This window comes from Pygoscelis adeliae, unplaced genomic scaffold, assembly GCF_000699105.1.
Source record: "Pygoscelis adeliae isolate BGI_AS28 unplaced genomic scaffold, ASM69910v1 Scaffold63, whole genome shotgun sequence".
NCBI classification, from domain to species: Eukaryota; Metazoa; Chordata; class Aves; order Sphenisciformes; family Spheniscidae; genus Pygoscelis; species Pygoscelis adeliae.
Genome location: NW_008824414.1, coordinates 2055165 through 2074501, shown reverse-complemented (window position 1 = coordinate 2074501; position 19337 = coordinate 2055165). Strand labels below are relative to the sequence as shown.

The window sequence follows — 19337 nt, the reverse complement described above, 5'->3', positions numbered from 1 at the left end:
TGGTTTCAGTGCAGTGCTGCTTTCTCTTTGTCCTGTAAGGCATTAGTCTCCACATGAGTGTTTGTGGGTGATCTGCTGGATCAGGCCACCCTGCAATAACATTTCTTACATGAGCTCAAATGACATTGCTGAGTGTTGATGTTACTGTGCTTAACTTGCTGTGTGGTTTTTTTCCTTTCTAATAGTCAAGGTGGTACCCTCTTTAAGGCAACTTTACTTGCTAAGGAAAATGGGGGAAAAGTAAAAGACTCTGTTGCAATTAAAACACTAATGGAGTGTTTGTTTCTGCTGATTTAGGTTCTGGTGTCTCTGGACCTGTCCTTGCACTTCCCGTGCGTACCCAGCAAAAGTCCTGGGGAAAGCCTTAGGGATATAAACCTTTTTTTCCTACCAATGTCACTATTTCTCACTACCCTGAGCAGGTAGAACAGCTTCAGATCCCAGTAATCCCATTGGTAGCTGGTGGCCAGACTGTACCAATTTGATTGTGGGAGTGGAGGCAGCTAAAACAGAGACTTTATTGAAGATTTAAAGTTATCTTAAGCCAGTGTCCTGGCTTCAAACCTATTTTGCTAAGGAACAGAACGCAGAGCAGTGTCCCAAACCTCTAAGCTTCTCAGGAAACTTTCTCTCTGGCTTCCTCTGAGATAGACTGTGTATGCTTTGGTCGAACTCTGCAGTCAAAATAGTATCTGTGTCCTTAATATTAAAAAAAAAAAAAAAAGAGGGATGTCTCAGATTTTGTTTTCACATCAAAGGAAAAGTAAGAGTAATGTTGCCTGGGGTCCCACTGTAGCTGCTGCAGTCAGATAACTAGTTCTGGGGAGAAATCAGCCCTGTGATTAGAGTGGTGCGTCTGTGGAAGTGACAGCTACTAGACATTGTTCCAAATTTAAAGCAGATTGTTTCACCGTTCAGGAGAACTGAACTGCATCTGAACCATAAGCCACTGGCTCAGCACTGTTTTCACTTCTGATGGTCCTAGAGATTTTTAACTAGCTGGAGCTACTTTCTCATATCCCATTTAGAGCTGTCATGGCAATAGTGAAATCGGAGATGCCTTTTTCCTGCTATCTTCTTAGCCACATGGATGTAGCCTCCAGCCAGGTGAGTGGGTAGCCTCGTGGGGTGTGCAGGAAAGCCCTGTTTTCTCAAATGGAGAAGGAATCTGGACAGAACCTCCGTGCACGTTAACTCTTAGCAATGGGAACTGCTTGATATTTGAAGGACTGAACTGCACTGCAGTCTCGGTTGTTCTCGCTTGTTTACACGCATCTGCCTCTGTTTTCTCTCTGTTTCTGCTTTAGACCAAAAGCTGTTTCCTTTTCTCCATCCACAATTGTGCCCTTAATAGAAGAGGCATCAGGCTTAAACCTGCTGCATGTAATACAGCTGTAGTGCAGTGGTATGCTTATTGCTTTGTGAAAGACATTTGGACCATATGCATCTAGCTGTTCACGTAAAACACCACTTCACTGTCATGTATAGCAAGACAACTTATGTTTAATTTAGGGAGTTACTAGACAGAGACAACCCAATGTCATGGGTGTCAGACATGCTGTCCCCACTCAGTGCTCAACCTTTGGTACCTTAAGTTGTAAGAAAGGTGTGTGTGGGTCCCAAGGTGCTGAAATTGTGTCTGGTAATATCTTAAGCCTGACACCTTGGTTGCCACAACTGTCCGTCTTTAGCAATGCATCCCATCATGTGAAGAAAATGCAATTGTGCAACTGCAATAGCAAAGTGGGGCTCTCTACTCATAGCTTCTTCTGCATTTAGAAGAAAACCCCCCTTGATCTCTGTTTCCCATAAAAGTACTGAGAGCAGAATTGCCTTCCTTGGATATGCCAGTTGTGGAGAGATTCACTGATCAGTACCCTACTAAGATTTGATTATTTCAATGAAAATTAAAAAGAATTATGATCAGGGACTCAGTCTATTTCTTCAGGCCTGGCGGAGGTTTCTGCTGATTAAGCTACTTGTCCTAATGAGTCATCTCTGAACTGGATCCAGAAGTTGGTTCTTACACTAACTTTGGATCCAGGGTGCAGTACCAGTCAGTCTGGGAATGGACAGAGATTCTCACTACACTTGCAATTCAGAAATAGGGAGCCAGGTAATTAAAAGAATAAATTAAATCTGCATCTTCGATCAAAAGCACGTGCATTTAGTCAGGGACAGATTACTGAATGAGCTCTGTGAAGAAAGAGAAGCCAGGATACTTCAACTGCCCCGAAACAGTGACCCTCCTGCCTCCTCCCAGTGTTTCATCTGCTCTTAGTGGGTCACACCAAGGCTCCTTTGACCCATTTGGCAGCAGTTCTGCTGGAGCATACCATGATCTACCCTGAGGTCCCCTGACAGCATGTGTATACACATGTGAGCATTAAATACATCAGTCTTGGCTCTTGTCAGGACTGTTCCTTCCTCTCCCCATGCACAAGCACCCATGTGGTTGGGTTATGTCCTTTGAGCACAGTAACCTGCACCGTGGTGCAATGTTTGTGTCACCAATGTGCTTAACTGGTCCCAGTGCAAGAGCATCAGCCTAGGATATCTGGACGGCAGGAGAAAATATGTTAAGGAGCTCTAAACATAGAAAATCTTGACACGTAGTCCTATTAGAAGTTAACGGTAAAAACATGTTGCCAGTAATTTCTGGCATTGCTGGATATATTAAAAAACACCTCTTTTGGGGGAAGTTAAAAGCAATCTGAACTCTGGTGTACCTATTATGTGTGACAAAAATTGACTGGGCAAGGAAACAATCCTTACTATTGCAGTGGGTGGAATATTTACCCATGAGGACATCCAGTGGGGAGAGATGAGGGGAGGATGCATGAGCTCCCCGTGTCACTAGCCAGTGCTGTGTGCAGTTACTTTCTGCTCTTTTTCCTTTCCAGTGGTACATGAATGGCAGTAAGTATTTCTCAGACCTGTGGAATGTTATGGATACACTAGCAATCTTCTACTTCATAGCAGGGATTGTGTTCAGGTGAGCAGTATATTTTCTTGTGGCCATGTTATGGCTTTGCTTCCTTTCTGGGTTTTGACTACAACCTGTAATGAGATTTTGGGAAACGATGTGTTCGTGAAACTCCCTGTTCTTTATGAAGGCCCCAAATATTGCCGAGTCTTGACTATAAATCTGTAAAAGCAAATAAAGAAATAAAATAAAGTGATTAGGGAACATCTGCATGCAATATTTTTTCTTTTTTGTTTAATGGAAGTTGAGTATATCCCTGGAGTCAAAGGTTAGGTTTGGATGAGTGTGTTTAGAAGATGAGGTTTGAAATGGGCTTAGGTTTCATGACAATGTCTTCAAGACTGGCTATATAGAGCATATCGGACAAAGTTGCAGGGTAAGTTGGCTAATATCTCAGAGAGGCAGAAGTTCTTTGGGATTTTCCCTGGCTCCTATTATTGACTGTTTAGTATGGTAATCTGGAGTCTTTGAGCTTTAGTGTGTTGTATTTAAGGGGACTGTAATTGTACCTACAATAGTCTAACAGAATGTCATTAGCTCACATAAGCTGTTTTACATGAATGGGTGCGTTAACAACCATGACAAAGAAATGATGGAAACACATTTTGCAGTATAGTTGTTCAATCAGCTGTAACTTAGTTCTTGTTGCCTTAGTGCAGCAGAGTGGTCATTGCCCTGTGATGTTTTTGGAGGGCTGTTGGAGTAGCTAAAGGTACAAGATTTCTTTGCTGTTAATAGTTTTAGAGGGGAAGAGGAGACACAGCGATGATGTAGCTAAGATAGAAGTGTGTAAACAAGACATGCACTAACCAGTTCTACCACCTGTCATCAGGTGGGAGTGGGTGGGAGAGGGCATGGGGCCCTGGATGGCTGTGCTCTGTTTTCCAGTTACTCATTTTCCACTCACCATTTCAGTGTTTCAGTGTGTTTTTACCTGACTTCTGCATGCTTCACCCAACGCTTCTCTTCATTTTCTTTTACTGTCTCCATCAGGCTTCACTCATCTGATGAAAGCTCTTGGTATTCTGGGAGAGTCATTTTCTGTTTGGACTACATAGTTTTTACCCTGAGGCTGATCCATATTTTCACAGTTAGCAGGAATCTAGGACCCAAAATTATTATGCTGCAGAGGATGGTAAGATTCTGGCAGCTATTCAAGACAGTCTAAATAAATGATGTGATGCCTTGTTTTTCCTCAAGAGTGAAAATCACCACTGTTCTGATGATGGCAGCAAGTTCTCTCCTTCTCTTAAATCTGCTAAACAGGATTAATTAAGATTTAAATAGGACCTAATTAAGAACAGGGCCTTTTTCTCTCCCTCTGCACAGGGAGAGAATAAAGATCAGGCTGAAGAACAGAAGAGGAAATTTTTTCCTGGTAACTTTTGTCTTATATGTCTCAAGTGTTTCAGTGGTATATTCCATCACTCTTGTTGCTCACGCGAGCATTCCCCAAACAAGACGATGACAATAAATGGTATAGGAGGAGGATTTCTGTCTTCCAGCGCATCCATCGCACAAGGAACTGGGGAAGCGTATGGTGAGGAGCCTCTCATGGAGTGGCCGGGCTGATTCTGTCCTTTGTAGCTGGAGGGGATGTTTGCTAGCAGACTGGGAAAGGTAAAAGGAAGAGAGTGGAATTCCATATAATACAGCTATGGCTTGCTGTAGGTGTGGGAATGAGGAGCACTAGAGAACTGGAGTATGTCTGCTTGAATCTGTGCATGTCACCTGGAGCTGATCTTCCCTCCAGTGATAGCTCTGCATGCACACACACATATACTCCAAAGAAAAGAGATTTGAAGTGCACTCAACAGAGGGAATGTTTGAGGAATGGCACTCAAAGGGCACGTGAAATGAGTATTGCTAGATGTCCTTAGGAGAGGTTTTCCCTGTCTTTCTGCGTTTCTGCAGTGGTTGGGTTGTCTTGTGCCATAGCAAAGGATTGGCATATATGGAATTTAAAAACCAGCTGTGTGGTGACAATGGGAGTAACAGCATGGTCTGCAGCTTACCCAGAAAGCTGCAATTTATTTTGCCTTGTACCACTGCTGCAAAGCTGAAGTTTAGAGATTGCCTGGTCCTAGAATGCCTTATGATATGCGAGCAACAACACAGGATTGTTTCCTGTACATCTTTGTCGTGTTTGGCCTTCTTCAAAAGGGACGAGTTTTTGAGTAAGTCTAATAATGAAGATGCTTGGGGCTAGTGGAAGGGCAGATTTCAGTGGAGGTGGGTCTGCAACAAATGGGAAAGCTCAGCTGGGATATTACCAGTCTTCAGTTATCTGTATATTGTTAAGAGCCAGAAATTCATGAAACTGTTAGCCAGAGTGTCTGGACTATAATCACTGGTTTGAAGCCATCCAGAGTGGCATTTTCAGAAGTGGTGGCTGCTTTCACCTGACACTCGCCTGCAGGGTCTGCAGCTACAGTTGTTGCATAAATAGTCTTTATATGTGGATCTGGCTTTGTGGGTGGAGCCTGTCTGATGCCAGGGGGATATCCTATATTCTGAAACGTGCCTTAGTTTTATGGTTGCATAAACATTTTTGAAGTTCCCTGTGTGGGAATGTCAATTATTTGCGTGTGTGTGTTGGTGACTGTAAATTTATGGAGCAGTGATCTGAAAACTTGCGTTAAACTGGTACTAACTTGTGTAGGCTTTTCTGATACTTGTTCTCCACCCTAATATCAAATCAGGGAGGAAAAAAAGCCAGGTGTGGCTTGCAACAGGCATGCAGTGGGGCACTGATGTGTTTTCTTGTTGTCCTTTTTCAGATGATAGATGTCTTCTTCTTCCTCTTCCTCTTTGCTGTGTGGATGGTGGCCTTTGGTGTGGCCAGGCAAGGCATCCTGAGGAAGAATGAGCACCGCTGGGAGTGGATATTTCGATCTGTCATCTACGAGCCATACCTGGCTATGTTTGGCCAGTACCCTGATGATGTTGACGGTAGCTATCTTCTGTGGGAATGTCTCCTGGGTGGGTGGAAGGCTCTGTCCTTTCAGCGGTTGTCCAGTCCTGTGTTGACCCCTTTCCTCCCAGCAGCAACAAGACAAGGTTTTATGTCTGATGGGGAGGCGGGGAAGGAGGAGGCCACATGTATTGTGGTCAGTGGCAGTACCTGGGGCTGGACCCAACAGAAAGAGAGGGAGAAGGGCTCACTGTTTCCTCTCCACTTTTGCACTCCGAGGTACCACCTACAACTTTGACCGCTGCACCTTTTCTGGGAATGAATCCAAGCCCTTGTGCGTGGAGCTGGATGCCAACAACCAACCCCGCTTCCCGGAGTGGATTACCATTCCCCTTGTCTGCATTTACATGCTCTCAACTAACATCCTCCTTGTGAACCTGCTTGTGGCCATGTTCGGGTATGTAATGTAAGGGAGTGATCACTTGCTTGTGATCTGTATCAATATCCCTCTGAGAAAGGGAATGAAGTCCTGGCAAACAGCAAGAAGCCAGGCCTTGGACTCTGCCTGTGTCTTTTGCAGAGGAATTGCTGAGAATAGTCTGGACAGGGTTCCCAGCTTGAAAGAGACCTCTCAAGTGAAGGGTGGTGTGGGAAGGTGAACAAAGGCAAGGTTATTCAGCATTTCTCACAGCAGTCTGATCAAAACTGGTACAATGTCCTGGGGATGGATTGCTGCCTGTCCTTTTACTACTTCTCTAAGTGTCCTTTGCACAGTGGGCTTAGTACAAACCCCAGTGGTTCACACAGGGGGTGATAGCTGGGTCAGTGCTTTACCAAGTATGAGTTGCTGCACAACTGACCTTGCTGGACTGAATAAATGAGTTGTTATCGCAGTCTTTTTATGACACTATGGTTTTATTAATCAGAACTGCTGTGTGGTGATGATGGGTGTGTTACTGCTCTGGTGGACCTGCTATTTATTGCTGACTTATACCACAGGCAATGGGCCGCATCTCCTTGGGACATACAAAAGGACTTTGTCTTGAAAAATGCCATCACCTCTGTTTTTATACGGTAAATTATCTGTCTGTGGGTCTACCAGTCAGGAGGCCTATTCTGGCATCTTGTGAGGTGTTACACCATGCAGATGGATCAGACACCTGAAATGTGGTGCTGGTAACTGCTGACCTTATCACATAGCCAGCACTGAATTGCCAAATAAAAATGGTGGCTGTTGTGCACATTATCAAATATATATTGACTGCATTGGGACCAGCAAGAGCAAGGAAATTCCTCAGCTTCTTCCAGAAATCTTTGTTGTTTACACTGCCAGCTCTGATACAGAGTTGAGTCAATAATGGGAAGTCCTTCATATCAGACTTCGGGAGTGTGTTGCCCTCCTGTCTCACTTCTGACTTGTGAATGCAGTTGGATCGGTGCTGTGGCTCTGTTCTTCCCAGCCCTGCTTCTTTTCTGCTTTACACTCCCTTGCAGCATGACAAAAATACTTAGAACCCCTGGGCATTATTCTTGAGGTCCGCTATGTTTATTTTTGTGTGTTTTAATGGTACTTTGGCAGTGACAGACTGGGCAGAAATTTGCTTTGGCAACAAGAGTGTTTACAGGAACTGCTAAGGACTCTTGGTTTGCCTCAAGGGGATCTCCCATCTGAATGCCAGTGCCAATTTTTCCTGGCCTGAGATAAGATGTATTAGTGTGATGAGTTGAGAACCCCTCAGCTTTGGGATCTGTTCTCCCCTCTGCTCTGAACCTTTCTTCCGATGCTGACTTGGGCTCCAAAGACAGAAATGTGACTTTTGGCAAGCCAGCTAGAACTGGTGCGGCATATCTATTTATTGTACATGTGTTTTCCTAACCTGCACAGGACCTGGGGACAGAAGACGATGCTTATACTCCCTAGAAAGAGTGAAAGCAATTCACATTAATAAAGGAAAGTATAGCAGTAAGCCAGCTCTACCATAGAAGCCTTTGATATTTGTTACAACACTTACTTTAACAGCACCTAACGGTAAAAGTTCTGGTTTATACAGTTATGCCAGTAAAAACCTAGTTTTTGCCAGTTCAGCTTATTTTGTGGAAGGACCCAGCATGAATTCTCTAATGACATTCTCAGAACTTTGCATAGTTAATTTTAACAATAGACTGAATGATTTGATCAAGCAGGAGTGCTGCGTTGTACTGAACTCAGGAAGCCTGGTGGGCAAACAGCAATCCCAGATGTTTTTTTCTTGATGCAGTTAGAAACATGTGAATCTGTCATGGCTCTTCTTAAGACCAGTGTGTACACAGTATTTGTCAATCTTTAATAATGCTGATGTCTATTAGACTTATAGTGTGTCTATGTTGTAATTACAAATATGTATTAATTTTAACAACAGAGAATCCAACTTTTTCTTTGCATCCAGCATGCACTAGCTGAAAAGGATGAATATTACATTTTAGATACTTCTGAAATACAGGATTGTATTTATCTTCTAAAACAATAGATAATTTTCACCAGCTGAAGTTTTTAGCTTATCTCGTGTAAGGGTCCGTTAGGATCTCAACACAGACATTTTGGAAACATCCATCTGCCATTTAATGTCAGCAAAGAAAGGTCAGGCAGTCTGTGAGCTGTTTGCTCTTGTGGTTGTTGCTTTGCTGGGTTTGTACAGTGTTTAGTACAGTAGGTTTGATCCATGCCTGGAGCATTCTTAATGCCTCTACTAAAAATCTCAGGAGATTTTCATTTTCTGTAAATGTTCTATTTTTAGGGTTTTGTTTTGCTTAGAAAGAAGTTAGCTGATGAATTAATGAGACACAGTATCTTGCAAAGAAGCATCCTGTTCTCATGTGTCTAGGCTGGAAGAAAATTGCGTAGAGCTAAGGTAGTGAAAGTATGTGGAGTATTTTCTCCCTGTTCCTATTATTTCCAGTTTATTTGTAACTTCAGGGGTTTTTTTCCTGTTGTTTTAGTTCTTTCCGTTTTCAAATTTCTCTCTAAAAAGGAGGACAAACTCACTAACCTCCTAATCAGTTAAAATTACCAGCTGCAGGATGACTTTACAAAAACATGTCCTGGTATAATAAGAGAAACACTGTGTTACTTGGCTCTGAGATGGAGTTCTTTGGTGAGTAACTAACGCTGTATGTATTTTCTCTTTCTTTGCCTGTTAGTTACACTGTTGGATCAGTACAAGAGAACAACGACCAGGTGTGGAAGTTCCAGCGTTACTTCTTGGTCCAAGAATACTGCAGTCGCTTGACTATCCCCTTCCCTTTCGTCATCTTTGCCTACATATTCATGGTGATGAGGAAATGTTTCAAATGCTGCTGTAAGAAAGAAAGTAAAGAGCCATCTATGTGTTGTGAGTAGGATTATTCCTTACTGCCTAGAAGTCAGCTCTGTGGCAGGTGCATTGCAACACTTCCATGGCATGGTGTGCTTAAACCAGGCAGTTAGTGTTTTGGGAAATTTTCAAGGGCAATGTAGACCTTGGAGGAGGTGGTTGTACCGTAAATAAGGAGCAGCTCATTCATGTTCTCCATCAAATGCAAAACCACTGTGTTGCTGGAAATCTCTTCGACAAGATTCAAATCAAAGCCCCTGGCTGCTTCTCAGCCATAATCTTCCTTCAGTACTCAAGGTGCATGCTCTCTGGGATATGGAGAATTATATTCCTAACTCCTTATGCTAAAACTCCAACTGAGCATTGTTGTGACCCCCACCCTCCAATAGCTTTGGTTTTGGTTTGGTTAGAGAGCTTTTGTGTTCTACCATGAGACCTGCTCCGCTTGAGTACTGTGCAGAGTTATCCAGTGCTTTCTTGTCCAAGCCATTTCAAGGCAGAATTACCCTATGTATGTAAATCAATTAAGTCTTCAAATTAATCCTATCGGTTCAGGGCTGCCTATGCTGCTTCCTAGCTTTGAAAGGTTTTTTTTTTTATTAGAGCACTGAATAAATTCATCTGGAGCCTGCAGCAGCTGAAAGTCATCTTCATGATCTGCATGAAGAGTGTAAACCATCCCATTTGTCATTAGCTTCTGATAGTGCATCCCTCCTGCACTGCTCTCAATTGGCAGAGATCCCTGATCTTGCATGCTCTGAATGTTTAGGTAAATTGCACAAGAGGTGGTCTTAGTCTCTGCTTGCCACTCTACCTTCTGGAATTGCATTTCTTTTTGTCCTTCCATTACAGTCTCCCAGCTAATACAGCTCGTAGCTGCTAGGGCAGCCTAGTAGAGCACAATTGTCTTCAGAGGCTCTTCTGCCTGCTGGTGAGTGACTGAAAGAGAATGCAGAGTCTCCTGGCCCTCTGGGCATGGCCAAATGGGCAACCTGCCTCAAAAATGCAGGAGTGGCTGAGCCAGTCCTCTAGCTATTTCCCCCTTATTTACTCTGTCAGAGGGCACAGATATGAATTGTGTTAACAAGCTTTTTTCTCCCAAACAAGTGGAGTGTTTTCTCTTTTTTTAAGTGCCATTCAGAAGCAGATGAGAGAGGATAAATTGAGTTAATTGACAGACTTATTCCCATCCATCAGCAACCTGACTGTTGCCCTGCAGCACAGGCTGGATTTGTTATTAGTTTAGGAGAAAGATGCCTGCTTTGGGGTGTAAAATTCCTTAGCACTGACTAAATCATTTTGGCTGTCCAAATCACTGATTGCTTGCCTTGCTGGGGAGGTTGTTTAACTGCAGATATTTCTGCCCAAGTGATGCACAGTTGATGTTGCAGTTCTAAAAGCAAATGAAAGAATTAATTAGAGCCAAAATATCATTGTGGTTGAGCTGGTGACAGGAACTGAGAACTGCATGGAGAAAACACACTAATGTATTGACTACTGCAAAATCCTGGCTTCCCCACTTAACTCTTATGGAAATGGTTGGGATTCGGGTGCTTAAATGCCTGTTGGTATCTGAGAGAACAACTGAGGCTGTGTGAGGTCAGAGGAGCACTAAGTGGAGGAAATAGGACTTAACTCATTTGCCAGCTATGGGCTTCTTTTGTCTCGGCTGACTTTTTTTTTGTTAAAACCCATGTGATTTGTGCTGTCCTGTTGGAACAGGATAAAATGCATAAGTATTATCCTGGAGGACTCTGATGCCTCAAAGTGGTTTGCTCTGTGTCACTCTTTAATTTACAGCATCAACAGGAGATGCTTTTTAGAGAAGACTGCTTCATCATTTTGGAATGTTTTAGTTCAATGATAAGTCATATAACATGGTTCTTAACACGTGTTACTCTTAATGATCCAATATGGCATAATGCAGAAACAAATGGAAAGCTTAAGCTCAGATAGGAAATTTCTGGAATGTCCTATGCCTGTTGAAGCAGCTGCCACTTCACAAAGCACTCGCGTTAACCAAGACTGAAAAAATTCCAGAAAGACTTTTGGAGCTCGTTGGTTCTTTTTGTTCATATTTTCTTTTTTTAACCAACTCTGCTTGCCAGGAGCATGCAGTAAAATCCGTTAATGTTTATCAGAGCTGTGTCACAGGTGGGAAGTGGGGCTGTGAATGCTCTGGATGCAGAGAAGGGAATCATTAGCCTCTGAATGCAAGCACTAACCCAGCCTTTTTGCATCTTAGCTTTGGAAAGACAAATTAACTGAATCTACTGTTGTTGTTTTTCTTCACATACATTTTCCAGGCTCAAAAAATGAGGATGATGAAATTCTGGCATGGGAAGCTGTCATGAAGGAAAATTACCTTGTCAAAATCAATACCAAAGCAAATGATTCATCAGAAGAGTACGTCTGCCCTTCTTTGTCTTCACTCTCTTAATTTTCTGTTGACTATTTTTAGTGAAGGCAAGTTTTCAGCAGCTCTAAATGTTTACAGACTAATGAGTAGATAAATAAACTCAGCATAAACGTGCCTTTTCTTTTTAAGTAAAATGATGGCTTTTTTGTCAGCTGCTGCAGATTGTCTTCAGAAATAATTGATTGGGCTGGTAAAATGCTAATGGCAATATTGCAAGGGTTATAATGGCATATTATGCATATAGTAGCTGGGTAGATGTATTAAACACACTTGTTCCAAATGTCTGTCACAGTATTTCTCAAATGATTTCACCTTTCTGTACTCGAGTCTTTCTATTTGACTACCAGAGGAGAACATGTTGTCTTCCTATAGTGTTTCGAGGTCTCACTGTGGAAAGCAGTGCTATAGCTGACTAGTTTTGTAACATTATGCAGTTAGCAGAGAATATTTAATGTCAGACCTAGAATATCAAGTGTTCCCACGGCATCAATCTATATGGAGGTCTGTAATTAATAGCATGAGTAGGAAAGACCTCTGGAGAGGGGAAGATGCTATTTGGAATGATGGTATTTGAAGGTTGGTGACTTGAACTACTCTGCCTTGACTACCAGATCATGACACTTTATCTTTGGGATCTGTCTCAGTATTTTCAAAGTAATAGTATAAGAGGAAAGAGAAATATAAAGAAAGCTAGAAAACAGCAAGCAGCAGTAACCTGCTGTGCATGATGGCTTAATTTTGTAGCTAGCTTCCAGCAGCTTGTGTATTTCCCTAAATCAAATGTAAGGGAAGAGCTGATAAGAATGTGTAGGAAAGACCAGACTCTTCCATGCCCCTCTGCCCCTGCTGTGGACACTGCTGACCACAAGTAAGTGTTTATGTTAAGACTACCCAGAGGCACTCAGCATTGGATAAGAAGCCAAACAAATACAAAAAAATAGCTTTTATATTGGAAGCAAAAGAGTCTTGACAAGGAAAGTGGAATAGTGCAGCACTAACAGTAATTCATATGTTAGTTAATATAGTTGTAATAAAAACAATGGCAAACCACCTGCAGCTCTGCCTTCGTGGAAGGATGAAAGACTAGTGTTCCCAGGCAGGGGCATCTGCAGACATCTGTTTTGTAACTGACCTCTGACTACATGCAAAGAGGGCAGTCTTCTGACAACTCCAGACTCTAACTGCCTTAGCTCCACTCTTTGGCCAAAGATGAGGACTAGATCTCTTAGCTCCAGATAGACTTCTGCAAAGCAGTTCTGCACAGTTTTGTGAAGGGGGGAGGGAGGGGTTAGCCAAGGCTTCTCTGATACCTGGCCTCAGTCTTCTCCTCTGTGTCCTCTTTCTGCTTTCAGGATGGTGCATCGATTTAGACAACTGGATGCAAAGGTACTTGTGTTTCAGACTTCTCTGGGGATTGTGCCTCTGTCTGGTAAAGCAGGTAGTAGTCCACAAGGAAAATGAGCATCACTGAGAGTCATGTGCAGTCTTTGTTACCGTCACCAGGACCCCATTTTAATTGGGCTTTTTTAATGTGATCCTTTGCACCTTTGATTCCATATGTAGCTTCATATTGTGCTGGAAAATGAAGTAGAAGGATGCTTGCTTAGCATTGAAGAAGTGTTTACCAGTATTCCCTATTGGATGGAATAGAAGTAAAAATAACTTCTATCTTATAAAACTGCAATATTCTGCTGTGTAACAGGCCCGTGGAACACCGATGAGAAGAAGGGGCCTTAAACGCTTAGAGTATGCCCTTCTCAAACACGTGTTCTGTCAAGTTTAGCCTCTAGTGTTGAAGGCATGAGGTAATTAATCCTACTTTTTTGTTTGTTTAACCTCTGCTTATAAAATGAAGTGGCAGTTCAGATACATTGTGGAAAGCCTGGTGGTGCTTCAGATGGCACAGGCAACACCTGCTAGGTAAACAAAGGATGCTCCATACATATTGCAGGGTAGGAAGACCTTTAATTACGATTAAAATGACCAATTCTCATCTGATTCACAGAAACATCCTGTATTGAAGCAATATAAGGCTACCGATCTACTAGAGACCACATCATTATCAGAATTGTCATACAAATACACTTTTTATGACTGTGATACTGAAAAGACCTTCATAATGGGTATTTGCTTGAAGGCTTGATTAAATTATGTATTTTTCCTCTGAAGTGGGGAGTTGCTTTGGTGTGAAGAACAGACTTTTAAAAAGTCCAAGGATGAAAAGGCCCACATATACTTCAAAATGCTTCTTTTGATTGCTGTCAAATAATTTAGATTACAAAATAACAGCTTGCTTTCAGGGCTGAAATGGGAATGGTGAGCAACCAAGTATGTGTCTAGTGATGCTCCTCTTAAAACTGAAAGGAAATATGATAACTTTAATTCTCTACTGAAAAGTAATACCCAAACTGTACCTCACATTCTGTGGGGGAATACCTTACAGCAAGCTGTTTTGTCTATTCATACCTTCAGCTTTAATGACAGAAATGTACTAAGGCCAGTGCTTAGGAGTAGTGCCCTTGAGAGCAAGGCACTCCAGGGATATCTCACTGGATCTCACTTGAGATGATGTCCTAAAAACAAATCTGAGGATGTAACTGAGTCCTAGACATGAGCCTTGATCATGGGGTAAACTTTTCTTTAAAATTCAGTGGCTACTGAATACAAAAAGCAGTCAGTTATTGCTTTTGAAGTAGTGGCTGGTGTCCACAGGGTAGCCGGGGAAGCAGGAGTTCAGATAAGGGGTTTTACGGCTGTTGTTGCTGATGTTGTACGGTATTTTCTAGGGTATGTATGTTCTAGGGTATTTTAAGGTACTTACTACTGCTTGCTTGTTCTGTTCTCTTCCTTTCCCTTCATCCCAAGCTGCAATCACCTGTTGGAATGAGTTAGACTGACTTTATATAAACAAAGCTTCTTTTTTTTTTTTTTTTAAATTCTTAAGCTCTCTGATTTGAAAGGCCTGCTGAAAGAGATTTCCAGCAAAATCAAATGAATGCAGCTGAAATCCAAGAGCAGCTACCTGAGCCGGGTAAGCCTAAGACCTCTTTAAATCCATTCTCTGACTTGAATAAGTCTTCAGCATCTGTGATGTTAAATTGGTATGTCTCTGGAAGAAGAGTTAGTATTAATTATTGATGCTTATATTGACGTTGTCTAATATTGGAAAAGAAATAACAACTAAATTCTCTTCCTTGTTTGTTTTTTCTGAAAAATACAATTTTCCATCTGGTGTTTCTAACAACTTTTGGCAGGGTTTAAAATATCTTATTTTGCTCCCTTGCCTTTGAAAAATTGTGAATAACCCAAAGTTATTTAATTGTCTTTGTGCTGGAGATCCTCTGGAAAATCAGGAGCTGCTGTGCTGGATCCTTTACAATTGGTTCATTTTAACTCTGAAGAACATAAAAACCAAATAGAAAAGACAGAATTGTGGGTAGGAATGAGGTTTTTTTCCCATTGTCAAAAAGTGGGGCATTATGGTGGATCACTATAGCTTTCCTGTGTCCTATATGATAAACTGCAGAGTGAAGAGTTGACCCAAAGTCTCCAGAGCTGCGGTACAGTGTCTGGTCATGAGCCTTGTGTCCTTTTTCATCAAATTCTGTGGAAGAACGGGGTTGGAGCCACAGGTACCAATGGGATGTGAAAGCTAGGCAGAATATTGATGGATGCAGAGAACTCTTGTTGTCTTTAAAGACAGCAGGTTAAGAAGTGTAGCTGTTGACAAGGATAATCTGGAACAACTTGATCAGCCTGAACATGAGAGCCTGGCTCCTTCTCCCATAGAGAGTTTTTCTGCAAGGTAGCTTATACCTGTGCCAAGCGTTCCCGAATCAGTTGTCTCACCATTTTTTCAGGGATAACTTCATATTCACTTGACCTGAAGTTCAGTTTAGTTATGAATGACTTGCAGCCACCTAATAAAATCTACAAGGATTGCCAGTTACTGGGCATTATCTTGGATGCAATAAACTCCAAGTCACCTAGAGAATAGGCTGTAGAATAATGGAAGTCTGTCCCTGCTCAAACAGCGCCAGCTCAGATCAAAGGTAGCTGCAGTTTGGCTGAAAAATAGGTTGCAATCCAGTGAGAACAAATTCAAATTTTAGTTACCTGGGAATTACTGGCTACACAGGCACAAAATGGGGGGAAATCTGATGAGACAGCAGGTCTGCAGAAAAGTGTGTGAAATGGAATATTAAATGGCTAGTGTTTTGTTGTCTGTGAGATGTATGAAGTAATCCTCTTGCTGCTTATAATGCAATGAATCCTCTGTTGGGTACAGCATCCAGTGTTAGCACTAAGCTTCAAAGAATATGATGGAGTGGCTGGAGAGTGTTTGGAACAGTGACAAGAGAAACTGCAAGTCTTAACAACATAATCTGTAGAAATGAGTGAATGAATTATGGTTAGGTAGCCTGGGAAAGAAGATACCCGTTTATGACAGTGCTTGTGGAAATGACCTCTCATTATATATAATCAGTGCCTTGAAAAAATGGAGTCCATTTCCAGTTTATGCCCGGTAAACTATCTAGATGGCATCCTGGTTGTGATCAAACTGTTTTGCGTGTGAGCTGTCCTGACTCTGAAGTTGAGCCTTGGCAGTCCACTGTACTAACATCATGGTGTGAACAGAGAGGTTAGTGTCTCACAGGAAGCAGATGTGTGTATTATGCTATCTCATCTGAAAGGGAGTGCTTGTATCTGCGCTGACCATCTTCGATATGAGATGCCGGATTGGCCATTCCAGGTACTTTGCATGCAGGTGTTTCTTTTGCTTTCACTTCCTGACAACTAGTATCTCTGCTACTCTGCTAAGACACCACGCTCTGGATGGGTGCCGCAAAAAGCTCCTTGATCCCCAGTGTTGCACAAGACATCCAATTTTCCAAGCTGATATCATTAGGATGAAAGCAAAACGTTGAGGTGGGCTAGGAGCTCTACTCTAAAATTTTTTCTTTTGCTCACACAGGTACCGATTCATCAAGAATAATTTCTCTAAGCTGGCAGTAACCGCCAAGCAAACGGTAACTGATCCACCAGAGTGCCAATGTCTCAGCAGGAGTACTAGGATATTTTTCTTTTTTTTTCTTTTTCTTTTTTTTTTTTTGATAAAACAGCCCTTTTTGCTTGTTGCAAGATGATGGTAAAACATTAAGATGACTGTCTATCTCCTGGCAGGACTCCCATGTTACCCAAACTCTCCTTTTTCCTCATCTCCTGTGATGTTCAATGGCAGCAATTAGTCCTTGTCAGCTGCTGTTAAAAAGCACTCCCAATTCCAAGCGTTCTGCTGCTGCTGCCAAAATCACTTTGCTTTTCAATTTCACTCAAAGGGGCCTGTTCATGGTTTCCTTTAGCCACTAATTGCTTGTCTTAATGAATCAATCTCCCTTCCTTTTCTTTCGTTGTTACTTGCATGGTCTGTCTGTCAGACCTGCTGAGGTCTGTAATGCTGGTGGCATGCCAGAATACAATGTATTTCAGCATCATCCCCTGGAGGAAAGACAGCCTTTGGTCCAACCGTTCACCCACATCTCAGACTCTACATGAACAGTGTGGACTTCTTCCTGCTCTACCTGGAACTGTGCAGCAGTGCAGAAGCTCAACTATTACAACCCTGCATGGGAGAGACTTAATTCATCTAGAGAGTGTTTCCAAAGGCCTCATGTGCAATCCTGCCTGTTTCTTTAGTGATAATTTGTATACTTCGAGCACTGCAATTCATTTAATTTTTTCAAACCTCTGTTTGCAGATGTTTGCATTTTGAAATGGAGAAGAGATCGTTGGCTAGCTTTAAATATTGCGATGCTTGCTGTGGTGAGGTTGCTCTTTCTGATTTCTGCCTAAACTAGCAGCTGAATCTTGTGGCATTTTGTGTGGTATAACTGGATGCATTACCAACTGAAGGGAAACCACTACGAATGGCATTTATTTACCTTGCAAAGCATTGTGTCCGTCTTCATCTCCAGTGTCTAGGAATGATCTCCCAAGATGTTTGATTTTGAAGGTTTAGGTATTTTCCTTTTGCTGGCAATGGCCATCATAGTCCATACACTTTACCATGACTTGCAGCTGGTCTGAGGGCTGTCAGGCAGAATGTATGGGTGCTTACATGGGTGCCACATGAGGTCTCCAGATGAGTAGTTAGGTAAACGGAGAGAGAATTTCTGCTGAAGCAGAACACTTCCCAGGTGAGTCACCTTGACCAGTGGAAATACAGCCATCTGCTGCCTGGCTAGAAACCAGAGCCTGTGTGCAGGCCTGCCTCTGTGCACAATAGCATGTTCCAGTCCATGTGTGCTGTGAAAACATGTTAGTCCAAGATGGTGAAGACAAGACCATTTTGTGTGTTTTGGTGTTTGCTTCAGTACAGGGATATGAAATGCTGTTGTGAATGGTGAATGTTTCTACTTTAGGATGCAGCTGATTAAGGTGCAGCTAACTGACTGAGGAGGCCAGCACATGCATTGTTGTGGTTTAACCCCAGCTGGCAACTAAGCACCACACAGCTGCTCGCTCACTCCTGATGGGGGAGAGAATCGGAAAAGTAAGAAAACCCTTGGGTTGAGATAAAGACAGTTTAATAGGTAAAGCAAAAGCTGCACACGCAAGCAAGACAAAACAAGGAATTCATTCACTGCTTCCCATGGGCAGGCAGGTGTTCAGCCATCTCCAGGAAAGCAGGGCTCCAACACATGTAACCGTTACTTGGGAAGACAAATGCCATCACTCCAAATGTCCCCCCTTCCTTCTTCTTCCCCCAGTTTTACATGCTGAGCATGATGTCATATGGTGTGGAATGTCCCTTTGGTCAGTTGGGGTCAGCTGTCCCGGCTGTGTCCCCTCCCAGCTTCTTGTGCACCCCCAGGCTACTCGCTGGTGGGGTGGTGTGAGGAGCAGAAAAGGCCTTGACTGTGTGTAAGCACTGCTCAGCAGTAACTAAAACATCCCTGTGTTATCAACACTGTTTCCAGCGCAAATCCAAAACACCCATAATAGCCACTATGAAGAAAATTAACTCTACCCCAGTCAAAACCAGCACATGCATGCATCGTTTACTGGAGCTGCTGCTCTGCTTGTCTTTGTAGCTGAAAGTGGGATAGTTTTACAGGGAAAACTGTGATGAGGCATTATCAGAAAGGTTACTGCTCTTTTCTTGCTGCTTCACATCACATTACCTGACTTTACTGTATGCTGTGCATTACACGATCCTGGGGGATGTAGCACTACCAATAGCAGCATAACTTGTTTACTGTGGAAATATTTGTGTTTTCCTGTTAAAAAGTTTATAAAGGACTCAGGTTTTCATTGACTTCTGTGGCAGTTAGCTTGCATCATAAATTATTGAAATAAGTTTCCTTTCTAGAAATTATTTTTTCCTATGTCATTTGTATGCCTTGAATGTGAAAATTGTGCTTTTAGTTCATTCCTTTCATATATAAAACCTGCAGTGTACTTGCCATCAGCTCTAGTGATGTGTTCTCTTGTAAAATGGTGAATGTAACTTTGAACCATGTTCTGAAAACTCAAAACCCCGGAGTCTGTCCCTGCCCACTGCTGCAGCCCATCGCCGCCAGCCTGCACCCCACACCCCACACACGCTCCCTTCCTTCGGGCACGTGGCCCCGTGGGCTCTTCTCCAGGCTCCTCTTCCTACCCCAG

At 42.5% G+C, this 19337-nt stretch overlaps 1 protein-coding gene across 1 annotated transcript in view; it reads left to right on the top strand.

Annotated features, from left to right (window-relative positions):
- Positions 1-14664, top strand: part of TRPM8 (transient receptor potential cation channel, subfamily M, member 8) — a 41762-nt gene extending 27098 nt beyond the window's left edge. The window contains 8 exon segments of the mRNA XM_009320775.1: positions 2904-2995; positions 3980-4121; positions 5767-5938; positions 6180-6357; positions 9078-9268; positions 11557-11656; positions 13022-13055; positions 14614-14664. Coding sequence (XP_009319050.1) covers positions 2904-2995; positions 3980-4121; positions 5767-5938; positions 6180-6357; positions 9078-9268; positions 11557-11656; positions 13022-13055; positions 14614-14664 — 960 coding nt within the window.
- The last annotated feature ends 4673 nt before the right edge of the window (positions 14665-19337 follow it).